At 46.6% G+C, this 21,968-nt stretch overlaps 1 protein-coding gene across 2 annotated transcripts in view; it reads right to left on the bottom strand.

Moving 5' to 3' along the window:
- Positions 1 to 21,968, bottom strand: part of SNX8 (sorting nexin 8) — a 107,771-nt gene that overhangs the window by 20,790 nt on the left and 65,013 nt on the right. For both annotated transcript variants that reach the window (XM_078774217.1, XM_078774216.1), the window contains exons 8-12: positions 14,999 to 15,159; positions 14,760 to 14,892; positions 14,361 to 14,429; positions 12,155 to 12,304; positions 11,071 to 11,220 (exon numbers count right to left, since the gene is read on the bottom strand). In XM_078774217.1, coding sequence (XP_078630343.1) covers positions 11,071 to 11,220; positions 12,155 to 12,304; positions 14,361 to 14,429; positions 14,760 to 14,892; positions 14,999 to 15,159 — 663 coding nt within the window. The remainder of the gene's footprint in view (positions 1 to 11,070; positions 11,221 to 12,154; positions 12,305 to 14,360; positions 14,430 to 14,759; positions 14,893 to 14,998; positions 15,160 to 21,968) is intronic.

Here is a 21,968-nt window from a genome sequence, read left to right on the forward strand (position 1 = left end):
GGTAATGGGGAACCGGATGGATGCTCAGAGTGAGCAAATGAGGGCTGATAGTGAGCGATTAGAGGGCCAAATGGGGGTAATGAGGGACGAAGCGAGGGGTACCGGTGAGGGGTTAGACAAGAAATTTGGGAAGTTAGACAATAATTTTGAGGAGTTAGACAAGAAATTTGGGAAGTTAGACAATAATTTTGAGGAGTTAGACAAGAAATTTGGGAAGTTAGACAATAATTTTGAGGAGTTAGACAAGAAATTTGGGAAGTTAGACAATAATTTTGAGGGGTTAGACAACGGGATAAAAGAGGTGAGAAATGGGTTAATGGGGGTAGAAAACAGAATGGCCGCTCAAGAGAATCAAATGGAAGGGATGCAAAAGGGGTTAGAGGGGTTAGAAAACAGGATGGAAGGCAAATTGAGGGACATGAGGGACCAAGCGGAAAGGGAAGTTAAACAAATGGGGCAGCAGATAGAGGGGGTCAGAATGGGGGTAGAAACCAAACTGGATGCTCACAGGGAGGAAATGGAGCAGATGAGGGTGGCATCTGGGCAGGAGATGCAAGTGATGGGAGAGGAGATCAGAAGAGGTGTGAGTGAGGAGGTCGGAGGAGTGCGCGAGGAGGTGAGGCACTGTAAGGAGCACATGGAGAAGGAGGTGAGAAAGGGGACTGTAAAATTGCAAGGGGGCATAGAGGACCTGACGCAGGAGGTGGAACAGCTGACGGAGGGACAAAAAGGACTAACGGAGCAGGTTCAAAGGAACACTGCGGTATTAGGAGGTTTAAAAGCGACACAGAAAGAACTAAAAGATGACTTGGTAGCGACGAAGAGGGAATGTCAGATGGTACGTGAGGGACTGACAACGAGGCTGGACGAGGTGATAGAGGTAATGGAGACGAAGGACCGGCAGGTGAGGACGCACATGGAAACGGTCAAGGTAGCCTTGGAGGACGAGCTTGAGGAGACGTACCGGGGAATAAAAGAGGTGAAGCAGAAATTAGAAGAAGTGGAAGAAGGGGTGAGCGAAATTAAGAAGCGATGGAGAGAGGATAAGAAAGAGATAAAAGAGGAGATAAAAGAATTGGTCCAAAGTCTGTGTTTGGATCGTGATGATGTGCTCATTAACCGGATGAGGGATTCGCAGGTGATGGAGGAGAAGCGAAGAGGAAGAGGACCCGGTGTAAGTGGTGACCAATATGGTCGTGCGTATGATGCGCCAGGGGATTTAATAAGCTTGGGGGTCGAGATGGACCCGGGTGTTCGTGAGAGGCCGTTGGTGAAGTGTGCGACAGGTCTGGTGTGCGAAAAAGGAGGTGTGCGAGAAAGTCCGACTCTGGGGTGTGTGAGGAAAAAGTGCGTGCCAAGGAGTGAGGATGCTGGCGAGAGTGAGTCGGTCGTAGCGCGTGTGCGAGGGAGCACATGGAAGCGCGGTGTGGTAAGTGTTACAGAGGGTGTGACGGGAGAGTGTGCGCGAGAAAGGTGTGTGACGGACAGGTGCATGAGGAAAGAGTGCGCTGTCGGGAGTAAGGGTGAGTGCGCTGTCAAGAGTGGAGGTGAAAGTAGTGAGAGTAACACGGAGCATGAGTTGGTTGTGACAGGTGAGAAAGGATGCACACCTGGAATGGTAGAGCGTGAGTGGGAATGCACGCTGGAATTGGTAGTGAGGCACGTGGTTGGGTGTGCGGGTGAGAGCACACCTGTGGTTGTCACAGAGGAGGTGACCGAGGAGGGGGCGCGAAGAGGTGTGTTCGTGAGGTGTGCGACCTACGAATGTGTGCCAAAGTGTTCGGTGGTCAGGTGTGTGACCAAGGCCGTGAGTGGAATGAGTGTACCTGGGTGTGTAAGGAAAGGTACGAGGAGCATGGGAACGGCTGGATGTGTGAGCAAGGAACGGGCTGCGGGGTGTAAGAATCCAGGTGAAGCATCGACGGTAACCAGGTTAGAGGTTAGGTCGACTTTTAGCCGAAGCGGGCCCTCGGTGCGTGCTGGGCCTCGCTTTGAACGGCCGCGTCCGTGCTCCACTAGGCGGAGCGGGCGGCTGGATAGGAAGGGTCGTCATGGCGACCACTTTTTGTTGAGGCATTCCGGCAGGTCGAGATCGAGCCATGGGATGGCTCCGTGCCGAGAAGGTGCGTGGGATCTCGGCCCGGGTAAACCTCCTTCCCTGCACCGAATGCGGGACGTATCCAGCCGCTGGCACAGAACAACCCGCATTCATGGCTTGGCTGTACGCAGCCGAGCTTTAGAAGTAAATTGGCGCACCGAGAGGCATTAGTGAGTAGACTGTGTGATGAGGATAGTGTTTTGGCCCCAAAATTAGAGAAAAACAAAATTTGATGATTGGCAAAGGAGTGGCAGTAATGAGTGGCAGATGATGAGTAGTGATTGGCAAAATTTTTGATTTGTTGAAATTTGATGTGCAAAATTGGTAGTGAGCGATGGGCCCGGTGGGTAAGGGTGGCATCCCTGCCACCCTTCCCATATGGGGGGCAAATGCGCAATAGCTTATGGGGTGTATGGCAGTGAAAACTAGCCCGGGTGGGTTAGGATATTGATAGGGATCTAGCGAAGATGACAGTAGGTAACGTTAAGTTTAGTTAGTGACTGATACCTGTAGTGGGGACGCAGGTAGATTAGTGTGGATTATAATGACGAGGGAGCGCAATAGTTTAAAGGGGCGACTGGGAAGCGCGAGTTTCAGAGGGGAGTAGTTAGATGAGATGATGCTGTGTGAGAACTGGACAGGTGTGTGGAGCAGTGGATGAGTAGTGAGTGTTGTGGATCAGCGCGAATGCGCTTGGGGAGAGAAGGGTGCAGGCGGCACCAAGAGTGAGAGCACAGGTGTGCAAGTACAGGTGTGTGGAGAGAGTTGGAGTAAGTGGTACGGAGTGGTGTGCATGGTGCGAAGGTGTGGATGGGGGAAGAGTGGACCCCTTTCACGAGTACCCGGGGCGGGTAGTGTAAGTGTTAGGTAGAGGGGATAGGTAAATTGTGGTTGGATATTGGCATTTGTGGTGCGGTTGCAGAATGGTATTGTGGATGGGTGCATTAGTGTTGTGGAAATGGCTGGGCGTGTAGCCTGTTAGTGTGTGTAGTTGGTTGGGCACTCCACCACTGTGAGGATGTCGGCCAGGTGAGGCCGCAGGTGGGCTCTGGGAGCCGTTAGTGTCAGTGGGTGCCTGAGGATCCCGGGTGTGGATCGGGTAGCCCAGTGCCAGAGAGGGCACCGAGTGGGGAGAGCGCCAGAGGGCCTTCCCCAGGTAGTTAGGTTAGGGTAAGGAGCAGGTAAGCTCGGAGGCAACTGCAGTGGTGGAGGTGTGCAGGTGGGTAGACCCGCTGGGAGAGGTACACGTCGCAGCCCAGAAATTGTGCGAGGGCACCGAGAGATGAATCGGGGGAGTGAGACCCCAAATTGAAAAGCACCACAGTTGGTCAATGGGAATTGGTGTTTAGAACCCATAGTGTAAGAGGGCCAATGGTTTGGCAGGAGAAAGACCCCGGGTAATGTAAAGTTGTTAAAGTCATTTAGGAAATAGTTAGGATTGATGAACCTGTCGCACCATACGCAGCCACTTACCTGTGGTGATGATGACTCCACACCTGTGTTTTCTTTGTTTGTGTTGCAGGAAGGAGAATTGCTGTTGGATTTGTGAGACGCATCACGACGTGGATGAGACATTGGGGTGATTCCATCTCTCCCTCCCTAGGAGGGACTGATGATGAATTGGTGATGGCAAATTATGATGTTGAGTTGGAGATGGCAAATTTTGATGAGTTGAAAATGGCAAATTTGATTGGTTAGGAGGGAGAGAAGACGAATTTGGTATATGGGAGGAACGGGGAAGACAGTAGGGACGTTTGTTGATTTGTAAAGTAGATGTTTATGGGTAGTGTTGTGTTTTGTGGATACAGTAAGGGGTAAGGGAGGGGCCATGTAGGTTACCTGGTGGGGGGGGGGGCGTACGGTAGGAACGTACCTGTCTCACCTGGTTCCCATGTGCCCCCAGTGTGCATAACCTTACATTGCGTGCACTTTTGCGCCCTTACCACCTTACTCACTTGTCTGCTTCTTTTGTCTCCCACCTCCGAGGATCTGGCTTTGGGGCAGAGAGAGAGGAGAGAGAGGTGCTGGCTCCGCAGTTGTGGGCCTGCACTTTCGCTGCTTGCTGCCTGGATCGACACACCATATGGACCGCAATGTTTGTGGCCGCCCACCATGGACCGCAGTTCTTTTGCAGCCAAGCACCACCCGTCGATGGACCTATGGGTCAACGTGGCACCTATGCCATGCAGGTGAACCACTAATAGTTGGCCCCCTGACGGCCACAATAAAGAAATGGACGCGGTTGGCGCCTTTCTTTATTTTTAAACAAGCAAGAAGGCCAAGTGCACCACACGAAGGCAAGACCAGCGGCAGAACATCGGCCGGCTGCGACACCACCGATGACTCTAAACACTTGATTGGTGCACCGGATGGTGCTGACTGTGTGATGGGGTGGTGCTTTTGGTGCTTGGAAGGGGTGCTCTGCACATTATTAAAGGCCTTAAGGCCACAGAGCACTCGTGGGTTGGTGTATCGATGCTGGCATGCGTGCTCTCTCTATGCATAACATCTGCATGTGTTCCTCCGAAAACAGGTCCTGGATCGTAGTGTAAATATCAGTGTAGTATTGTAAATAATGCTCCCTACCGGCTGTATGTTTAGTTTGCGAATTCTTTCCGCGATTCGGTTATCCTGTGGGTGTGTTTCTGTGAGGAGAAGGGTGCAACGTCGCAGGGGGACATATTTACTCATTTGTGAACATCTGTAAAACTGTCGCACTCAGGGTAGAGTTAATAGTAGAGGGAACTACATCTGAGTGCCACACTAAAGTAGGTAAAAATTTATCGGGTCGGGACTCCCCGAGGGTAGAGAACGGTGCAATGTTGCGGATATGGGATTTGGCCTCCATCCATATCCGCTTGTAAATATTCCCCTATTTCCCCCCAATACTCCCCAACTATCCCCAATCCCCCATTCCCTAGTCCCATTGTCTGTAAACAACACTCTGTAGAACCGACCTTCCCCTTTTTCCCCCATTAAATGTCGTGCCCAGGTCCACCGCATCTCACGTAGACAACTTTCGGACATCTTGCTAGTTATTCTTAGTCTATGTCAGTTAAGGACTCGTTTCCATTAATTCTGACTCTTCGTTGCACCAGAATGTGATTGTATGGCACCAGTAGTGAGTTTAGGACCTCCCCATACCTCCTCCCATCTTCCCCATGAAACAACAACAACAACAACTACCACAACAGCGCGCGGGGAGTGTGCGTCCTCACTCCGGCTCGGTTAGCCGCCATTACCCATGTGCGCCAACGGGGTTACCACGAAGGGGCTGCCTGTCGGCCCCTCGTCAAGGGCGGAGCCCGGTAACCCCCCGCACCCAATGAGAAGCAACGGGCCGATTCCATCTGGGGGCGGAGCTAACGAGCCGAGGGCGTGTCACTCCCCGCCGGATATACGCAGCCACTTACCGGACGTGACGTGAGATGCGCCTCAGCCACGAAGGAGAAACAGACGCCACCTCCAGCGCGACGAGACCTCCCGCATCTCTGGACCGGACCGGGTCGATTCTGCCCCTGCGCCAAGGTGCACCTTGAGCCTCGACTACCTGCCCTTCCTTGCCATCAATCCCCGTGTGAGTCAGTCTTGTCCTGTTTATCTGTGGTCTGTCGGGGTTACTATAAGACCGTGATTAAGTGCCTACCTTCCTATGCTGTCTCTCTTGTCCTTGTAATCTAACGTTCCGAACTATTATAACCTCCTCCGGAGGTCTTGAGAACTGTACCCCTGGTGTCGTGTCATTTAATCCAGCCGTTGTGTCCTTTCCGTAATTGATTTAGCATAGCGCGACTCGGCCAACGTTCGAGTATAATCGGGTAAACTGTGCAGACGCGGTCATACCAAACCGCTCGGTAAACCAACATCCACAACCGCGTCTGTAACAATATATATATATATATATACAGTGAAACCTTGACTTACGAGTTTAATTCGTTCTGTGACCGAGCTCGTAACTCAATTTGCTCGTTTCTCAAATTAAATTTCCCCATTAAAATGAATTGAAATGCTATTAATCCGTTCCAGCCCCCCAAAAACCACACCAATTTTAAAAAAAAATAAATAAATAAATATCTCGCGCTTTATATTTCACCTGTATGCAGCATACAAGTTGGCAGGATGGCCTGGACTGGAGGTACGCACACTTGACTCTAAACTGTCCAGCCTGGGTTTGAATCCTGACCCAGCTATAACCTGTCATGTCGGTGTTTCACAGGCAGGGTGATTCATCAATGTATGTACCGCTAAACTGTGCGCCCCGTTTGCGTCCCATTAGTTGTTGGATGTTAAGGATCTCACCGTGTCTTCCACAAAGAGAAGGCGAGCTATCGCCGGCACTCTGAACAAGTTGTGGCCTGGCATGCTCTTCTCCTCTGCCGTTATATACGTCCTCCTCTGCATCTTTTTCCAGAAGAGCCCTGTCTCGTCACAGTTGAAGATTTGCTGGGGGATGTATTCTTCGGCTTCTATCAGTCGGCAAAAGTTATAATAAAATCTTCAGCTGCCTTCACATCCGAGCTTGCTGCCTCACCATGCCTGACGACGGAGTGAATGCCGGTCCTCTTCTTAAAATTATCAAACCATCCCCGACTGGCTTTGAATGACTCTTCCGATGCCTCGTCCGTTGATGTTCCCGCTGTCTGCTGCACCAAATACCCGTAAATGTCTCATGCCTTCTCACAGATGATGCTCTCGGTCACGGTGTCTCCTGCGAGCTGCTTCTCCGTCAACCACACAAACAACAACTTCTCCATCTCTTCATGGACAGAGGTCCGGAGCTTTGAAATAATCTTAATGCCCTTGGCTGGCGTTATAGCCTTTATCGACTCCTTCTGCTTCAAAATCATACATATCGTAGAAGTACTACGATCGTACTGCCTCGCCAAGTCGACAACACGCACACCTCGCTCATGTTTTTCGACGATTACGTGTTTTATATCCAAGCTCGCTCGCTCGTAACTCAGATCTCGGCTCGCATCACAAAGCAAAAAATCGACTGAGCGACGGCTCGTATCTCGGAAAACTCGTAAGTTGGTGCACTCGTAAGTCAAGGTTTCACTGTATGTATATATATATATATATATATATATATATATATATATATATATATATATATATATATAGTATATATATATATAGTATATATATATATATATATATATATAGTATATATATATATATATATATATATATATATATATATATATATATATATATATATATATATATATAGTTGCGGTTTTGTGGTTTTATAATAAAGGTTAATTTCCCCTCCTAGTTAGTTACACTACAACATGTAGCCTCGCTTAAGTTCAGTTATTTCTTCGTAAATGTAAGCGTAGACCTTTCCTGTGTTAGTTTTGCGTTGAGTAGGATAATGAAAATTAGGTGTCCTTATGGCGCTTTGGTTTGGTTTTTGGCGCCGAAATACCACGCAGCGGGCCTGAACAAGTCGACCGAGGCCGAAGGAAGGCGGAGGAGGAGCCGTCGGTAAGCATGAGCCGCCATTCAGGGCTCAAGGGAGTGACTTACCACTGCGGCAAAAGGCGGGGTTTGGAACATTCGAGTCGGGCTAGGGTGGGGCCATATGACCCTGTGTTCAGAGCCCCCCACCTGTTGAGTTACGAGTTGGAGTGCAGCTGGAGTTCAGAGTTGAGAATGCGCGTGAGATTGCGTTGTGTCGAGTTATATCGTACGAACTGAATAGCTCCATTGTACACAAACTTGCCCTGCTCCCACGCGCTCTGCGCAGTATTAATCGCGGCTGTAAAGAGAGACCCGCGCCGGGCCACAGACGCGCGCTTTCCCTCCTGCCTGCCTTTGCCTGATACACGCCGCGAGGATTTTCCCTCCCGCCTGCTTTCGCCGGGATCGGTGTTGTGACTGCCAGAGGGCCACGACCGGGTGAGCTGTTCCTGGAGCGACCGAAGCAGGCGCGTTCGGCGCGCGAACATTCTTCCTCCATCTCCCCGTGTGTGTAAGTGGCCCATTGTCTGGGCGTAAGTAAGACTGCTTAAGTTCTGCCCTGTGTCCCTTTCCTTTCCTTCAAATTCCTGTAAATAGTGTAAATAAACCTGTTATTCCTTCTGATTCGACTGCTTTTGTCTTTTCCACCATTGGTCTCGCGTGGTACGAAATAGATCGCTCTAGTCGGGTTCTATAGGAAGGTAACAGCACGAGTCACGCGGTACCCATCCCGCTCGGGCGTACTCAATTACACGTGGTTCGTGCGAGACTCGATCCCCGCTTCGGCTGTGGCGTGGGTACTCAAGGTACGTGTGAAATTGTCCCGAAACCCTTTTCCACGTCTGCCCGGAAGTGGCGACTCGGTCTCGCGGTTTTGAAGACCCAGAGGGAAAAAGTGGCTTAATCTCCCCTTTGTAACGGGAACGGGCTTCGAAAAACCGCAACAATATATATATATACATATGTACATATATACAGTCACGTGAAAAAGTAAGTACAACCCCATGTAAAGTTTTGACTTTTTCAACATATTTCAACATACAGCTATTTGATCTTCATTTCAACAATATTGAAAGATAAAGGTGATATAATATAACAAATATCATGAAACATTTACATTTTATAATTGTACCCTTGTATAATTGTACCCTTGTACCTGTCCATTGTATAATTAAAAAAAACAAATGCAAATTTTGCATGTGGAAAAAGTAAGTACACCCTTGGCTCTAATAGGTGGTATTGCCCCCTTTGGCAGAAACAACCTCAAGTAGGCATTTCTTATAACTGTCTACCAGTCTCTGACATCGACTGGGAGAAATTTTTGCCCACTCCTCCATGCAGAATTCTTTCAGCTGTGCGATGTTTGAGGGGTTTCTTGCATGCACAGCTCGTTTCAAATCCCCCCACAATATCTCAATGGGATTTAGATCCGGACTTTGACTTGGTCATTCCAGAACCCTCCATTTCTTTCTTTTCAGCCTTTCCTTGGTGGATTTACTCGTATGTTTAGGATCATTGTCATGTTGCAAGGTCCACCTTCAGTTGAGCTTCAACTTTCCGACAGATGGCCTCACATTATCCTCAAGCACCCTCTGGTACAATGAAGAATTCATAGTGGATTATATGATGGTGAGCTGCCCAGGCCCTGATGCAGCAAAGCTGCCCCAAACCATAATATTTCCACCACCATGCTTTACAGTTGGTATCAGGTTATTGTGGTCAAATGCTGTCTTTGGTTTTCGCCAAACATGTCTTCTGGTACTGTGGACAAATAGCTCTACCTTTGACTCATCTGTCCAGAGCACATTGTTCCAGAAGTGCTGATCTTTACCAAGGTGTTCATTGGCAAACTTTAGTCTTGCCCTGATGTTCTTTCTGGACAGCAAAGGTTTCCTCCTGGCACACCTCCCATGTAGATCAAATTTGTGCAGCCTCTTTCTCATGGTAGACGCGTGCACTTTGACATCAACAATGGCAAGAGCTACCTGTAGGTCCCGTGATGACATTCTGGGGTTCCTAGAGACCTCTTTCAGCATCTTGCGGTCTGCTCTCGGGCTGAACTTGCTGGGGCGGCCTGGCCTGAACAAATTGGCAGTTGCTTGGAATCTTCTCCACTTGTAGATGATCTTCCAGACAGTCGAATGATTGATTTCAAAATGTTTGGAGATCATTTTAAATCCCTTCCCAGACTCGTAGGCATCTATAACCTTCTTTCTGAAGGTCTCAGAGAGCTCTTTTGATCTAGGCATGGTGACGCCACACACTTCAACAACAAAGAGCAAACCAAACTAAATGTCTGAGGTTTAAATAAGACAGGTTCCTCCAAGATCCTCTCTAACGATGTTCTAATCATTTGCACCTGAGCTGGTGCACCTGATTCTAATTTTAGGTATTTGAAGTAGTGATAAATGTAGGGGTGTACTTACTTTTTCCACATGCAAAATTTGCATTTATGTTTATTTAAATTATACAATGGACTACAAAATGTAAATGCCTCATGATATTTGTTATATTATATCACCTTTATCTATCAATATTGTTGAAATGAAGATCAAATAGTTGTATGTTGAAATATGTTGAAAAAGTCAAAACTTTACATGGGGTGTAGTTACTTTTTCACGTGACTGTATATTTATAGTCACGTGAAAAAGTAATTTTATATGATGCGACGTACGTACGTGTGTACGTACACACACGCACACACACACCTCGTTTTTTCATTTCTGTTCCTCAAAATTATATCTCTCTTTTACACACACACACACACACACACACACACACACACACACACACACACACACACACACACACACACACACACACACACACACACACACACACACACACACACACACACACACACACGGCTACAAGGATTTTAATATTTGTTATCATATCCCATGAATCCTTAGCAATCAGGATGCCATCCATCAAAATAATGTGATTAAGGCCAATTTCAACAAGTTGTCGGTTTGTAGTTATGTTGGTTTCAAAAATGCCAAATTTAAATGTGTCATGATTCCTTCGTTAAACTCAACTTCTTTCAACTTTCAACTTATTGCTTGGAAGTCTAAACAATTGCTGGCCATTCTAGTTAAATGTGTTCTTCCAAATAATAGAAAATCATGGTATTTATTATTTTCCATTCACTTTAAATGTTTGATACCACATTAACTTTTTTAAATTATTTTACATCATGTAAACTCGGTAAAACCAAGACACTCTTTCAGATGGATTTTACCAAGATAAATGGAATTTAATTTTTTTTTTTTTTTACAATTGTTGTATCAAGATTTGCCTGAAGACCAATTGTTTTAGTGAGTTTACTGTCTTAAGAATCATTGTAGTAAAATCACGTTAAGGAACGATTATGTGGTTGCACCATTTTGTGTTTGTCCCAATCACAGAATTTTAGTGCGTGTACAATCAGCCTCCAGCCGCAACACCACTGTGCAGCTGATGTGACCAGCAACTAATTTAATCTCCTTTCATAAGGTAATTCTCACCTCACGGTGGCCTTGCGCCTGTGAAGAAACCAAGGAACAGACAGCTTGTGCCACAAGGTCCAAGTTCACGTGGATCAGTTGAGTCTCCAGGTGCAGACAAAACAAGGAGTAATAATTTCTCTGTTCCATGTTCACAATGGCAGTTTCTTGCTGATAATAATTGGAGGTTGTAGAGAGGTGGGGGGGGGGGGGGGGGGGGGTTTGTGGAGATATAAGGTAAAAAAAATTATGGAACACAATAAGCAAGTTTGTTTAATAGTCAGTGCAATGTGTATCTCCAAAAATTGGGCTTTGTCTGAATGATCAAATCAAAGTTAAGTTGAATGTCCTTCAAGCAACTCTTAATGCATTGTATTCAGGGTTTACGCATTCACATGTGAGCAACAGTGGTTTGAATGAATGAATGAATGAATGATCGTTTTAAGGCCATTTTAAACATTTTTCCTCGCTAGAGCAGGGGTTAGCCTTGCGGGCCCCATGACAATCATGGTGCCCTGTATGGGGTTTGCTGCCATATTTTCAACCACCACTGGTCTCGCTATTTTTTTCCTCCTTTTTCTATTTTCTTCGGGTAATGAGCAGATTTCTCCTTAAAGAGGCCACCACAACCCCAAACTTCGAAGTGTGTGGGTGTGTACCTACATATTTTGATGAAGGAGGGGCAAACACTTTTCAACACTCACAATACATCTGGTAATGGTCGGATTGGGGATGGCTCAACGAGTTGCTTCTCGTCTCTATGCTGTCTAGCCTGGGTTTGAATCTAGACCCAGCTATAAACTGTCATCCCAGTGTTTCACAGACAGCGTGAAACATCAATGTGTGCCGTCCCTCGGAAGGACGTTAAGTGGGCGTCCCGTCTGTAGACATTAGTTTGTGGACATGAAAGATTCCACCATGTCCTACACGAAGAGTAGGCGAGCAATTGCCGGCTCCATGAACAAAATTCCAAATTCCTGCCCGAAACTCACGAAACCCTCTGCCCCAAATGTACGAAGTACAAAAGGGTCAAACCCCACCCAAAGGGGTCGCCATGCCCCTTAGCTGGACATATGGATTAGTAGTAGTAGTAGCACGCTAGTACCTGGACAATACGTGATTCTAGCTGCTCTACAGCACCGGGTTCCCGACCCTGTATGGCGGTGCTCATCATTTGTTTCTTCATGGAGCCGTACTTCTGCAGCGCTTTCTGGTGATCATGCAGCACTCCTCTCTCGTGACGGTCACATAGCTCCTGTGGAAATCACAGAGGCGATATGTATTCTCACAAACAGGAATGGCAGTTGGTTAAACCTTTAAGCTTTACTCTATTGTTTATCATTTTTGGCACAAAGAACATGCATTAAAATCACAAAAAATAAAGTAAACAAATACATTTCTTGCAAAGGTTCATGTTCCTGAGCTATCGCAGAAAATAGACATCCCCAGAAATTTTATATAGGAGTAATAATTTAAATAAATTTTATATATTTAAGCCATTTATTTTATTTTTCTGAACTTAATTTAATTTTAACCAAACTGAGGGTAAAAAAAACAATCAAAGTACAATTGACTAGCTTCCCAAAAGTTGTGCGTTCAGTTCTGGTTGATAAGGCAGCAGTATTAAATATTTGGATTCTGAGATTCTGGAAAGTGAGCTGCTGTCAGGAGAATTACCATTACCTATTGGATCTTGGAGACGGCGTGAACCTGGAAGGTGTGAAAACATTTTGCTACCTCGGAGACATGCTGAATGGAGAAGGTGGATCAGACTCGGCAACGGTTGCTCGAGTGAGATGTACATGGAAGAAGTTTCGGGAACTGAGTGGCGTGCTGATGATGAGGGGAGTGTCGTTGAAGCTGAAGGGAAAGGTGTATGCTGCATGTGTGAGAAGTGTTATGATTTATGGGAGCGAGACGTGGGTAATGAACGTAGAGCAGCAACAAAGGCTGGAAAGGGTGGAAATGCGAATGGTTCGATGGATGTGCGGAGTATCGTTGAGAGAGAGGAAGACAAATGATGAATTGCGAAAGATGATGGGAATATTGCCTGTGATTGATGCTGTGAAGAGGAACAGGTTGAGATGGTTTTGTCATGTGTTGAGGAAGGATGAAAGTGACTGGTTGAGAAGAGTGATGAAAGTTAATGTAGAAGGAAGTAGAGGACGGGGAAGACCGAGAAAGACTTTTTTAAAAATAAAATTACTTTTTCACGTGACTGTATAAATATACAGTCACGTGAAAAAGTAACTACACCCCATGTAAAGATGGTGGAAGAAGAAATGCGGGCAAGGGGGTTAACAAGTAGAGATGCAGAAAATAGGGCAAAATGGAGAAGATTGTCATGGGGACCGCAAGGCTAACCCCCACTCTTGCAGGGAAAATAGCCTTAAAATGCCTGTTGTTGTTGTTGTTGTATATATCAATTTAATTCTTTAATCCTGTTCATTAATGCAATTGCTTCACTACGCCCCCAATGGTTTATAATCGAGGACATGGATTTGTCCCCCCCCTCCCACCCCCCATTGGAGGAAGACCCTCTCGTGTTCAGGCTGTTGGTGCTCCTATGGTTGGCAGCGAATGCCCCGGAAGCATTGACGGAAAGAGAGTGGCAATCATATGTGTGGGAAAATTGCATGCTCAGTCAGGGTCGCCCAGATAGCTCAGATGGCAGAGCACTGGTATGGTTTTCCAGCGGACCTCGTCCTCGGTTCGATTCCTGGTCTGTGCATGTAATTTTCTCACATATATCAATTTAATTATTTAATCCTGTTCATTAATGTAATTGCTCCACTACACCCCCAGTGGTGTTTGTAATAGAGGACATGGATTTGCCCCCCCCACCCCCCCCCCCCCCCATTGGAGGAAAAAACCTCTTGTGTTCGGGCTGTTGGTGCTCCTATGGTTGGCAGCGAATGCCCCGGAAGCATTGACGGAAAGAGAGTGGCAATCATATGTGTGGGAAAATTGCATGCTCGGTCAGGGTTGCCCAGATAGCTCAGATGGCAGAGCACGAGAGGGTTCGATTCCTGGTCTTGGCGTGTAATTTTCCCACATATATCAATTTAATGAAAAAAATTATAAATGGTAAATGGAAAAATGTGGAAACCATATCCATGGAATGTGAAGTTAATGTTGACTAGAAATGACAATTCTCTCTACGTAAATATGTATGGCATAGCGCCACACCCGGTATAAGGAGGGGTATTGCAAGTCATTGTAAAATAAACCAATTCTGGGGGGGAGGGAATTATCCCGTATAATTCTGGGAGATTAACCAGTCCAAAAGGATGGGGTCTGCACACTAGTACCTTGAACGAATGCAACAAATCCATGAGATAGTTGAGCTTTTCAACAACATCCTCATCTTCGCGTTTTCCCTGCAAAGCAAGGCATCAGCTTATTGACAAGGTGTACCTCCAAGCAAAAGTGAAAACATGATGAATAGGCAGATTATGCTTTAGTATTTCATATTGAAATGCACTTCCAATGCAACCTATGTGGGTTTGTGCAAAAACTTCATAGCTTATCAAATGAAAAGGAATCAAAAGCATGAAAAACTCTTGGAATGATGAATGGGCGATGTTGAAAAAGGCAATTACATTTTACGAACATATCAGACAGCAAGCTCCCATTTTTACAGTTTTAATTTAATTCCATTGTAATTGTGAGAAGAAGAAAAAAAAAAGGAGATTTAAAAAAGATCTGACCTGTTGGCTTGCTTTGTCTGCTATGACAGTTAGCTCTGGTGGGATGCTCTTGAGAGTCCTCTTAAGAACCCCCCACGTGGCGCTGCATCCATTTTGTGTTCCGGTTCCTGGAGTCGCATTGGATGCTAAAATACTGCATTAAAACAAGACGTGGAACATGACATCAGCTCAACGTCTATCCTCACACTGCTCTCAACTCGGACTCATATCCGATATCAAAGGTTATGTCAGACGCTCACCTCATCTCCTTGCCCATTAGCTGTAGGTCCGTGGCATTCCCCACTGCACGCAGTGCCACTCGCTCGGCCTGATCTCGTAAACGCCCTGCACTCGCCGTCAGCATTCGCAGCTTGTCCCGGCTCGATGCAAAGCGTGCTTGAAAGTCTGTTGGCACCAGTTCCTAAATATTGAAAGTGGGATGAAAAGTTTAACTCGCAATTACCTTCAGCTTAGACTCAGGAATGTACAAAGTGTGACCATCAGTGCTCAAACAAATTCAGAATTAATTGACGGTCGACATCGTTGCCTCCTCTTTGAAAACCTTGTTGTGATACCTCTCAGAAAGTGCGCTTTAGATTGTCTGACTTGTCTAGTCTTGAAGCAATGAGTGCATGGAAAAGGCCGAAAACGCAAAATGTCACTCCTCAAATCCTTATTTACTGAAGTACACTCGGAACCCGTTAATATGCGATCCATGGGAGCCAGAAAATTCGACCGTGTGTTAAGTGAGACCGTGGATTACCTATCTTCCAGCGCGAGCATGATGGCCGCCATCTTGGATTGTGTCGGGTGACGACGAGTGAAACTCGGTCAATTTTTAAAAAGATACTTTTTCGTAATAAAACAACACATATGTAATAATACTTATACAATTTTTATTACACAAAACAATATACAAAAAACATAGATATCAAGAAATATTGTTCAGAATACAAAATCCATTTGCATGGGTTAGTGGGGAAAACGCATTGCCTTGCTGCAGACGCGGATACGAAACGTCGATGGAGTCATCACTGGTGATGGTGTTTATACAATGTTTATGCATATTTATACAATAGTGTGACGTTGGGTGTGCTGGTGATGATGATTTAATGGGGGACGAAGCAGTTTTGGAACCACTTGTGGAAGATGATGGTGGTCATCCAGGCTTTATGGGAATTCATAGGTGACTGGCAAGGTGTCCATGTTGACATAGTGGAAACATCTAGGCTTCCCAAACTTGCCTATCATCAGTGGTTTCATCTTTTGGGAGCCAGATCTGTTGATACAGAAGAGTAGGGTGACCCTGTCCTTAAACACCTTGAAGCCTTTCTTCGCTGTAGGGTCATCCTTGAAGGCCAGTGAACGTCAGATAGCTTTTTGTACTCCAAGCCTGTCTCATCTGCATTGTAGATTTGCTCATCAATGTAGCCCTCATCCATGATGAACTCCTGGAATTCTGGGAGAAAGGCCTCTGCTGCTGCAGTGTCTGGCTGACTTGGACTCCCCCTTCTTCACCACCCTGCCAATGCCGTGTCTCTTCTTAAACATGGACAGCCAGCCTCCAGAAGCCTTGAAGTCTGGTGCATCGGCAGATTCACCATGAATTTGCTTGTGCAGCTTCTGAGCTTGGGCCTTCAGGATGGGCCCAGAGATAGGAACATTATTGTTCATCTTCTGGGAAAACCAGGTGTATGTAGCACGGTCCAGCTGGGTGTCTGCTGCCTTCCTGGCCCTCTTCCTGGTTAGTCCATCACTGTGCTCGATGTATCGGACGAAATACCTCAATTCATCCTCCTTCTTCAGCCACCCACGGAGTGTAGACTCGTTCAGACCTCCTAGAGCTCCACACACCTGAACAAGAAAAAATACAAAGTTAGTAAAAGTGTATAAAACATCATAAATAATAAAATACTGTATCATAAAATAAACATCCTTCAAATAGAAAACTAACCTGAGCCTGGGTCTCTCTGTTCCGTACTCGTGTAACCGCATCCAGCTTTTCCTGCATCGTGTAGCTCGAGTTTTTTCTTTTTGTCTTGCGCGAAGAAGAACAAGATGGCGATTGGATTGGGCCGATTGGATTCGTGTCCTTGAAAAAAACGTTTTCAAGTGATGTAAATGATGTAAACGCCATAGAAACTGAAGGTGATATGATTTGAGTTGAAAAGGATGCCATATTTATACGGGAAGCACTGACTGAGATGAGTCGGGGAGAGAGACAGGTGTCAATGCGTCTTGACACTTTGCAGTTCCCGGGCCCAGCCAGTGGAGATGAAAGGTTAAATCAGCTTACGTAGATAAACACTCGTGGCAATATCATCTATCTATAATTCCAGTAATCTCTGTCTGTCTGTACGTTTGTCTGTGACCGCTGTTTCTCGACAACCACGGGTCCGATATACTTTTAACTTGCCAGGTATATTGCTGGGGACCCGAGGATGTGCCTTTTCAAGGTTTCATATTAATCGGACAATTACTTACCGAGCTATGTCCAAAAAACGATTCAACCAATCAGAGAGCAGCGAACGATCGCGTGTGCCGAACGTGGCGGGCACACTCTGCCTCGGATGGCACATTTGAGAGCGTATTCATTTATTTCACGTTTGCAAACTATGTTGGCGTTAAACTATGTTTTACAACTAATAAAAACGAATTTGCGATTCATTCGCTTTCCTGCGCGTTTGTGCACGCGATGGCGATTTCTTTACCAAACTCCGGAAGCCGTTCGCTTTGGACCAAACCATTGCATGTAAATAGAGGGGGGGGATTGTCACCACTCGCAAGCCGTTCGCTTTGGACCAAACCATTTCATGTAAATAGAGGGGGGGGGATATAATTTTAGATATAGATATAGTACGGGCATGCCCTAGTATTAATAATAACTTGTGAAATGTTAAGTAAACCAGAGGTTTTTTTTTTTTTTTTTTTTTTTTTTGTATACAAGATCGAGGCTCGTGAAAGAGCGAACATTAATCACACAGAAAGACAAACCGACACATAAAACATATAACATCGGGAGCGGTAGACAAGATGGGGAGAGAGGGGGAAGGACACAAACACAACATTTGAGAGCAGGGACCGAGAGACATGGAGACATCGAGAGATCTGAGAGAGGGCGAGGGCTTTGGGGGGGGGGGGGCATGGGAAGGGGGTGGTGGGAGAGGTATAAAACATATGGACACTGCCAGGACTTCCAGGAAAGAAGTTGGAATTTCAAACAAGGTGGATCTGGGGTGAATTAGCAGGGGTAGAAAAGATCAAGGTTTTGGATGGGGGAAGATAAGAGATGGTGGTGAACAGCTGTTTTAAAGACCTGGAGGGAGGAGTGGGATTGAAGGGAGTGAGGGAGTTTGTTCCAGAGCGGGAGAAAAGAGGAATGAAAGAGTGAAGGTGAGCAGAGAGCCGAGATTTCGGCAGTTTAACCATCAGAGGGTTGCTGGCAGATCTTGTGCGGACCTGTAGGAATATTTGGGGGACAGAGCACAGAGAGAGCTGGGGGTGCAAGGCCGGAGAGGAGTCGGTAGAAGACAGAAAGACACCTACCTGCCTGCGGTGAGTGAGTGAAAGGCCCTCAGGGATAGCTTCATCGCGGGAGATTCCAATAATTCTGAAAGCTTTGGTTTCAACAGCGTGAAGACGAGCTAGGTGTGAGGCAGGAGCACCGGCCCATAGGGAGAACAGTATTCCATTGAGCTGCGGATGAAAGCCTTGTATGTGGTGAGGAGCTCAGTGTGTGCCGAGGAAGGACTTCGCCGACGACGAGATGCCCAGTCGGCGACTGGCTTTGGAGGCCAGCTTGGAAATGTGGTTTTCCCAAGAAAGATCATGGCAGATAGTGAGACCCAAAATCTTGAGCGACAGAACTTCTTGGAGAGGATTGTTGAGAAAGTAGATGGGAGGGTTGTCCAGTCGATCTTTTCGGAGAGACATAGTAAGAGTGTGAGATTTGTCAGGATTGAAAGACATGTTTCCACTTGTTTGACCAGTCTGTGATTTTGTCCAGGTCTTCAGAGAGTGAGGAGGCAGCAGACTGCCGATCTGAGGGAAGAGGAATGGAGCGGCAGAGAGTGGAGTCATCAGCAAAGAGATAGAGAGGATTTTCGAGAGAGTCAGAGAGATCATTGATGAAGACCAGAAAAAGCACGGGGCCCAGAACACTGCCTTGGGGAACTCCAGCCTGAACAAGGAAGAGGAGATGAGAGAAACCCATTCAGGGCCACACGTTGACGACGACTAGAGAGGAAGTCCGCCAGCCATGCGTGGAGATTTCCATGGATGAACCAAGGGTACCAAGGGTTATGATCGCTATGTTGGTGTTATGAGAGCGAACCTTTACACGCGTGATAAAAAAAAAAATCAAGATGGCGGCCCGTGTACAATGTACTACATGCTCGATTCTTGTCATTTTCTTTATTTTTTCTACTAATTTATCAATTTTGGGTACCAAGGGTCGACCGTGTGCTATCCGAAATCGCATATTAATGGATCGCATATTAACGGTTCCGTGTGTACCTGATTACGATAACAACAACAGAACCATTATTGATTACAGGACCTTGATACTTCATTTGACAGACATTAACAGTGTGTATTTTGATGTATCTAGTATATTAAAGCAGTAAAGTATTGTTGTGGATATGAGAATGTTTTTTTATTGTGTTGTGTGGTAAAATGTTGTTGTAAAAGGTTGTAAATATCACCCCTCCTCCCTCCGTTTGTGGTTGTATAAAGGTCAAAGGGCGTTTCCGTAGTTAGTCCATAAAACATACATGCAGACACGATATATCCTTTCTTTTGACAGTTATATCCTTATTATGTGTATTAGCGTAAGGGCTGTGTCTTCATTAATTGAATACTACCATTGCACCAGTGAAAGAGATAGATTCCCTTCCATTCCCCCCCTTCCGTCAATTGCAATTCGAAGTGCCTTCCGCATTTTGGTCGGTTTTTCCCTCCAATAACCGCCATTGACCACGAGGCTCGAGTCGGGGAAGGAAGGCGTGTCTCCACCTCGTCATAGAGGGGAGGAGTGAGCCCGCCCCACTCGACCAACCATGAGCCAGGGGTTCGGCTAGAGAGGGCGGAGGAAGAGCGATCGGGGAGGGTCGCAAAGGTTGAGGGGCGGGGGCCTATATAACCCAAGGCAGGGCGTGTCCAAAAAAGGAGATGCGTTTTTACAGAGGAGAGCACTGAGCAGAAGACAGAAAGGCCTGGAGTTGGACTTTGAGTTGGTCTGAGTTGGTTGGGAGTCGGTCGTCAAGTGCAGAGTGGTGAAGAGTCAGTCAGTAGAGGTGATGGTCAAGTGGTTGCGTTGGTTGCGGTGAGGAGTCGGTGGTAAAGAGTGAGGGACCAAGAAAGAGAGAGAGAAAGAGTCCTGAAGCAAGAGAGGAAGTTGTTGGACTGGGTGGGACTAAGGAAGGAGAGAGAACCCCGTCACACCAATCCCCCAAGCTCCGCGTTGGCTCCACCAAGCTCCGCGTTGGCTCCACCAAGCGTTCAGCTCCACCAAGCTCCGCGTTGGCTCCACCAAGCTCCGCGTTGGCTCCACCAAGCGTTCACCTCCAGCCATCCACCTCCTGCAATTCCCGTGTGAGTCGGCTTTTGTTTGTTCTGTCCTGGGTTAATTAAGTCTGTATAAGCTAGTATTTTCCCTGTGTCACCTACCCTGCGTCTTATGTGCTTGTAAATAAACGTGACTGCTTTCTTTTTGCTTGTGTGTAAATAGTCAATAAATTCAGTCGTATTTCCAAACCTTCTTTGCCTTCGTTTTCCTCTTTGCATTGCGTCGTTTTCGTCTTTCCCTCATTGAGCAGCTGGGGTGCGATACGGCCAAAGTCTGGGTGAATCGGGTGAGTTTTGTTAGGTCGCGGTTTTAACCACCGCGCTCGGGTCTATAACATCCTACCGCGATCTATAACAGTATGATGTTTGTTTGTCCTCTAATAACTCGAGAACTACTCATCGCAGAGAAAAACCAAAGGCATATTCGGAATCAGTACGTCTCAGAGCAACTACAGCACACCTTAAATTTTAAAAACTTCGGTTTCAAAATTAGCGTATTAGCGCAGAAGCGCTAGCAGAAGAGGGAGGGAATCGAAGGAGGGAGCGCAGCGCTCCCTCTAGCGCTTCGCAGCGCCAGCGCTTCTGTTAGCGTTAGCCAGGCGGTTCTCACTCTTGCGCATGCGCAAATGCGCTGTTCCGATGCTTCATGTTCCTGCAAAGACTTGGCGCATGCGCAAATGACGACACATGGGCCACTGTATGTTCGTTTAATACGTACGCGCTTTGATGGGCGGGGCGTATGGCGTTCATGAAATGGTCGAATGCGGAAGTGCTTGAAGCCGTTGCGAGCGACTCGCACGATCTCTTGTCATGGTCCACAACATTATCACAGAGACGTGCAGCTTCCAGCATTACGAGATATGATCGAGACCTAACTTTTGAGACCAGTCCCAGCCTTCTAGGCCCCGTGGTTGGTTCAGACGACCCCGACAAAGGACGTATTGGATTTTATCGCAAGCCGATTCGAGCGCCGACGTGCCGGCGAACAAAACCAGTCATATCTTTTCAACGCGTGGCTCGATTTTTACAAATAAACGTTTTCTTGAAGGGCTGAACCGTGCGCTCACAACGATACCGAGTTTGACCCTGGGAGAGCCGTTTTGCGCCGGCAAAGGCGCCTTGTTTCCGTGATGACCATGTCGTGCTGCATAGATTACCATAAATTATAATATATTACCGGCGGCGCGTTCGTGACGTCACGGCTCACTTAATTGCAATTATCTCTGGGATTCCTTGGCCGAATCGTACCAACTTCTATATATATAAAGCAGTAAAGTATGTTTGTTTGTTTGTCCTCTTATAACTCGAGAACTACTCATCGCAGAGAAAAACCAAAGGCATATCGGAATCAGTACGTCTCAGAGCAACTACAGTACACCTTAAATTTAAAAAACTTCGGGTTTAAAATTAGCGTATTAGCGCAGAAGCGCTAGCAGAAGAGGGAGGGAATCGAAGGGAGGGAGCGCAGCGCTCCCTCTGGCGCTTCGCAGCGGGCAGCGCTTCTGTTAGCGTAATTAGCGTATTTCGGAACGTTAATTTTTCAACTTCATTATTCGGGAATCAGTACGTCCCAGAGAAACTCGTAATGTTAATTTTTCAACTTCATCCGATTGACATGGGACCAACGGCATGTGACAGAGTGAAACATACATGCTACATTTATTG

This window comes from Myxine glutinosa, chromosome 3, assembly GCF_964187855.1.
Source record: "Myxine glutinosa chromosome 3, kmMyxGlut1.1, whole genome shotgun sequence".
NCBI classification, from domain to species: Eukaryota; Metazoa; Chordata; class Myxini; order Myxiniformes; family Myxinidae; genus Myxine; species Myxine glutinosa.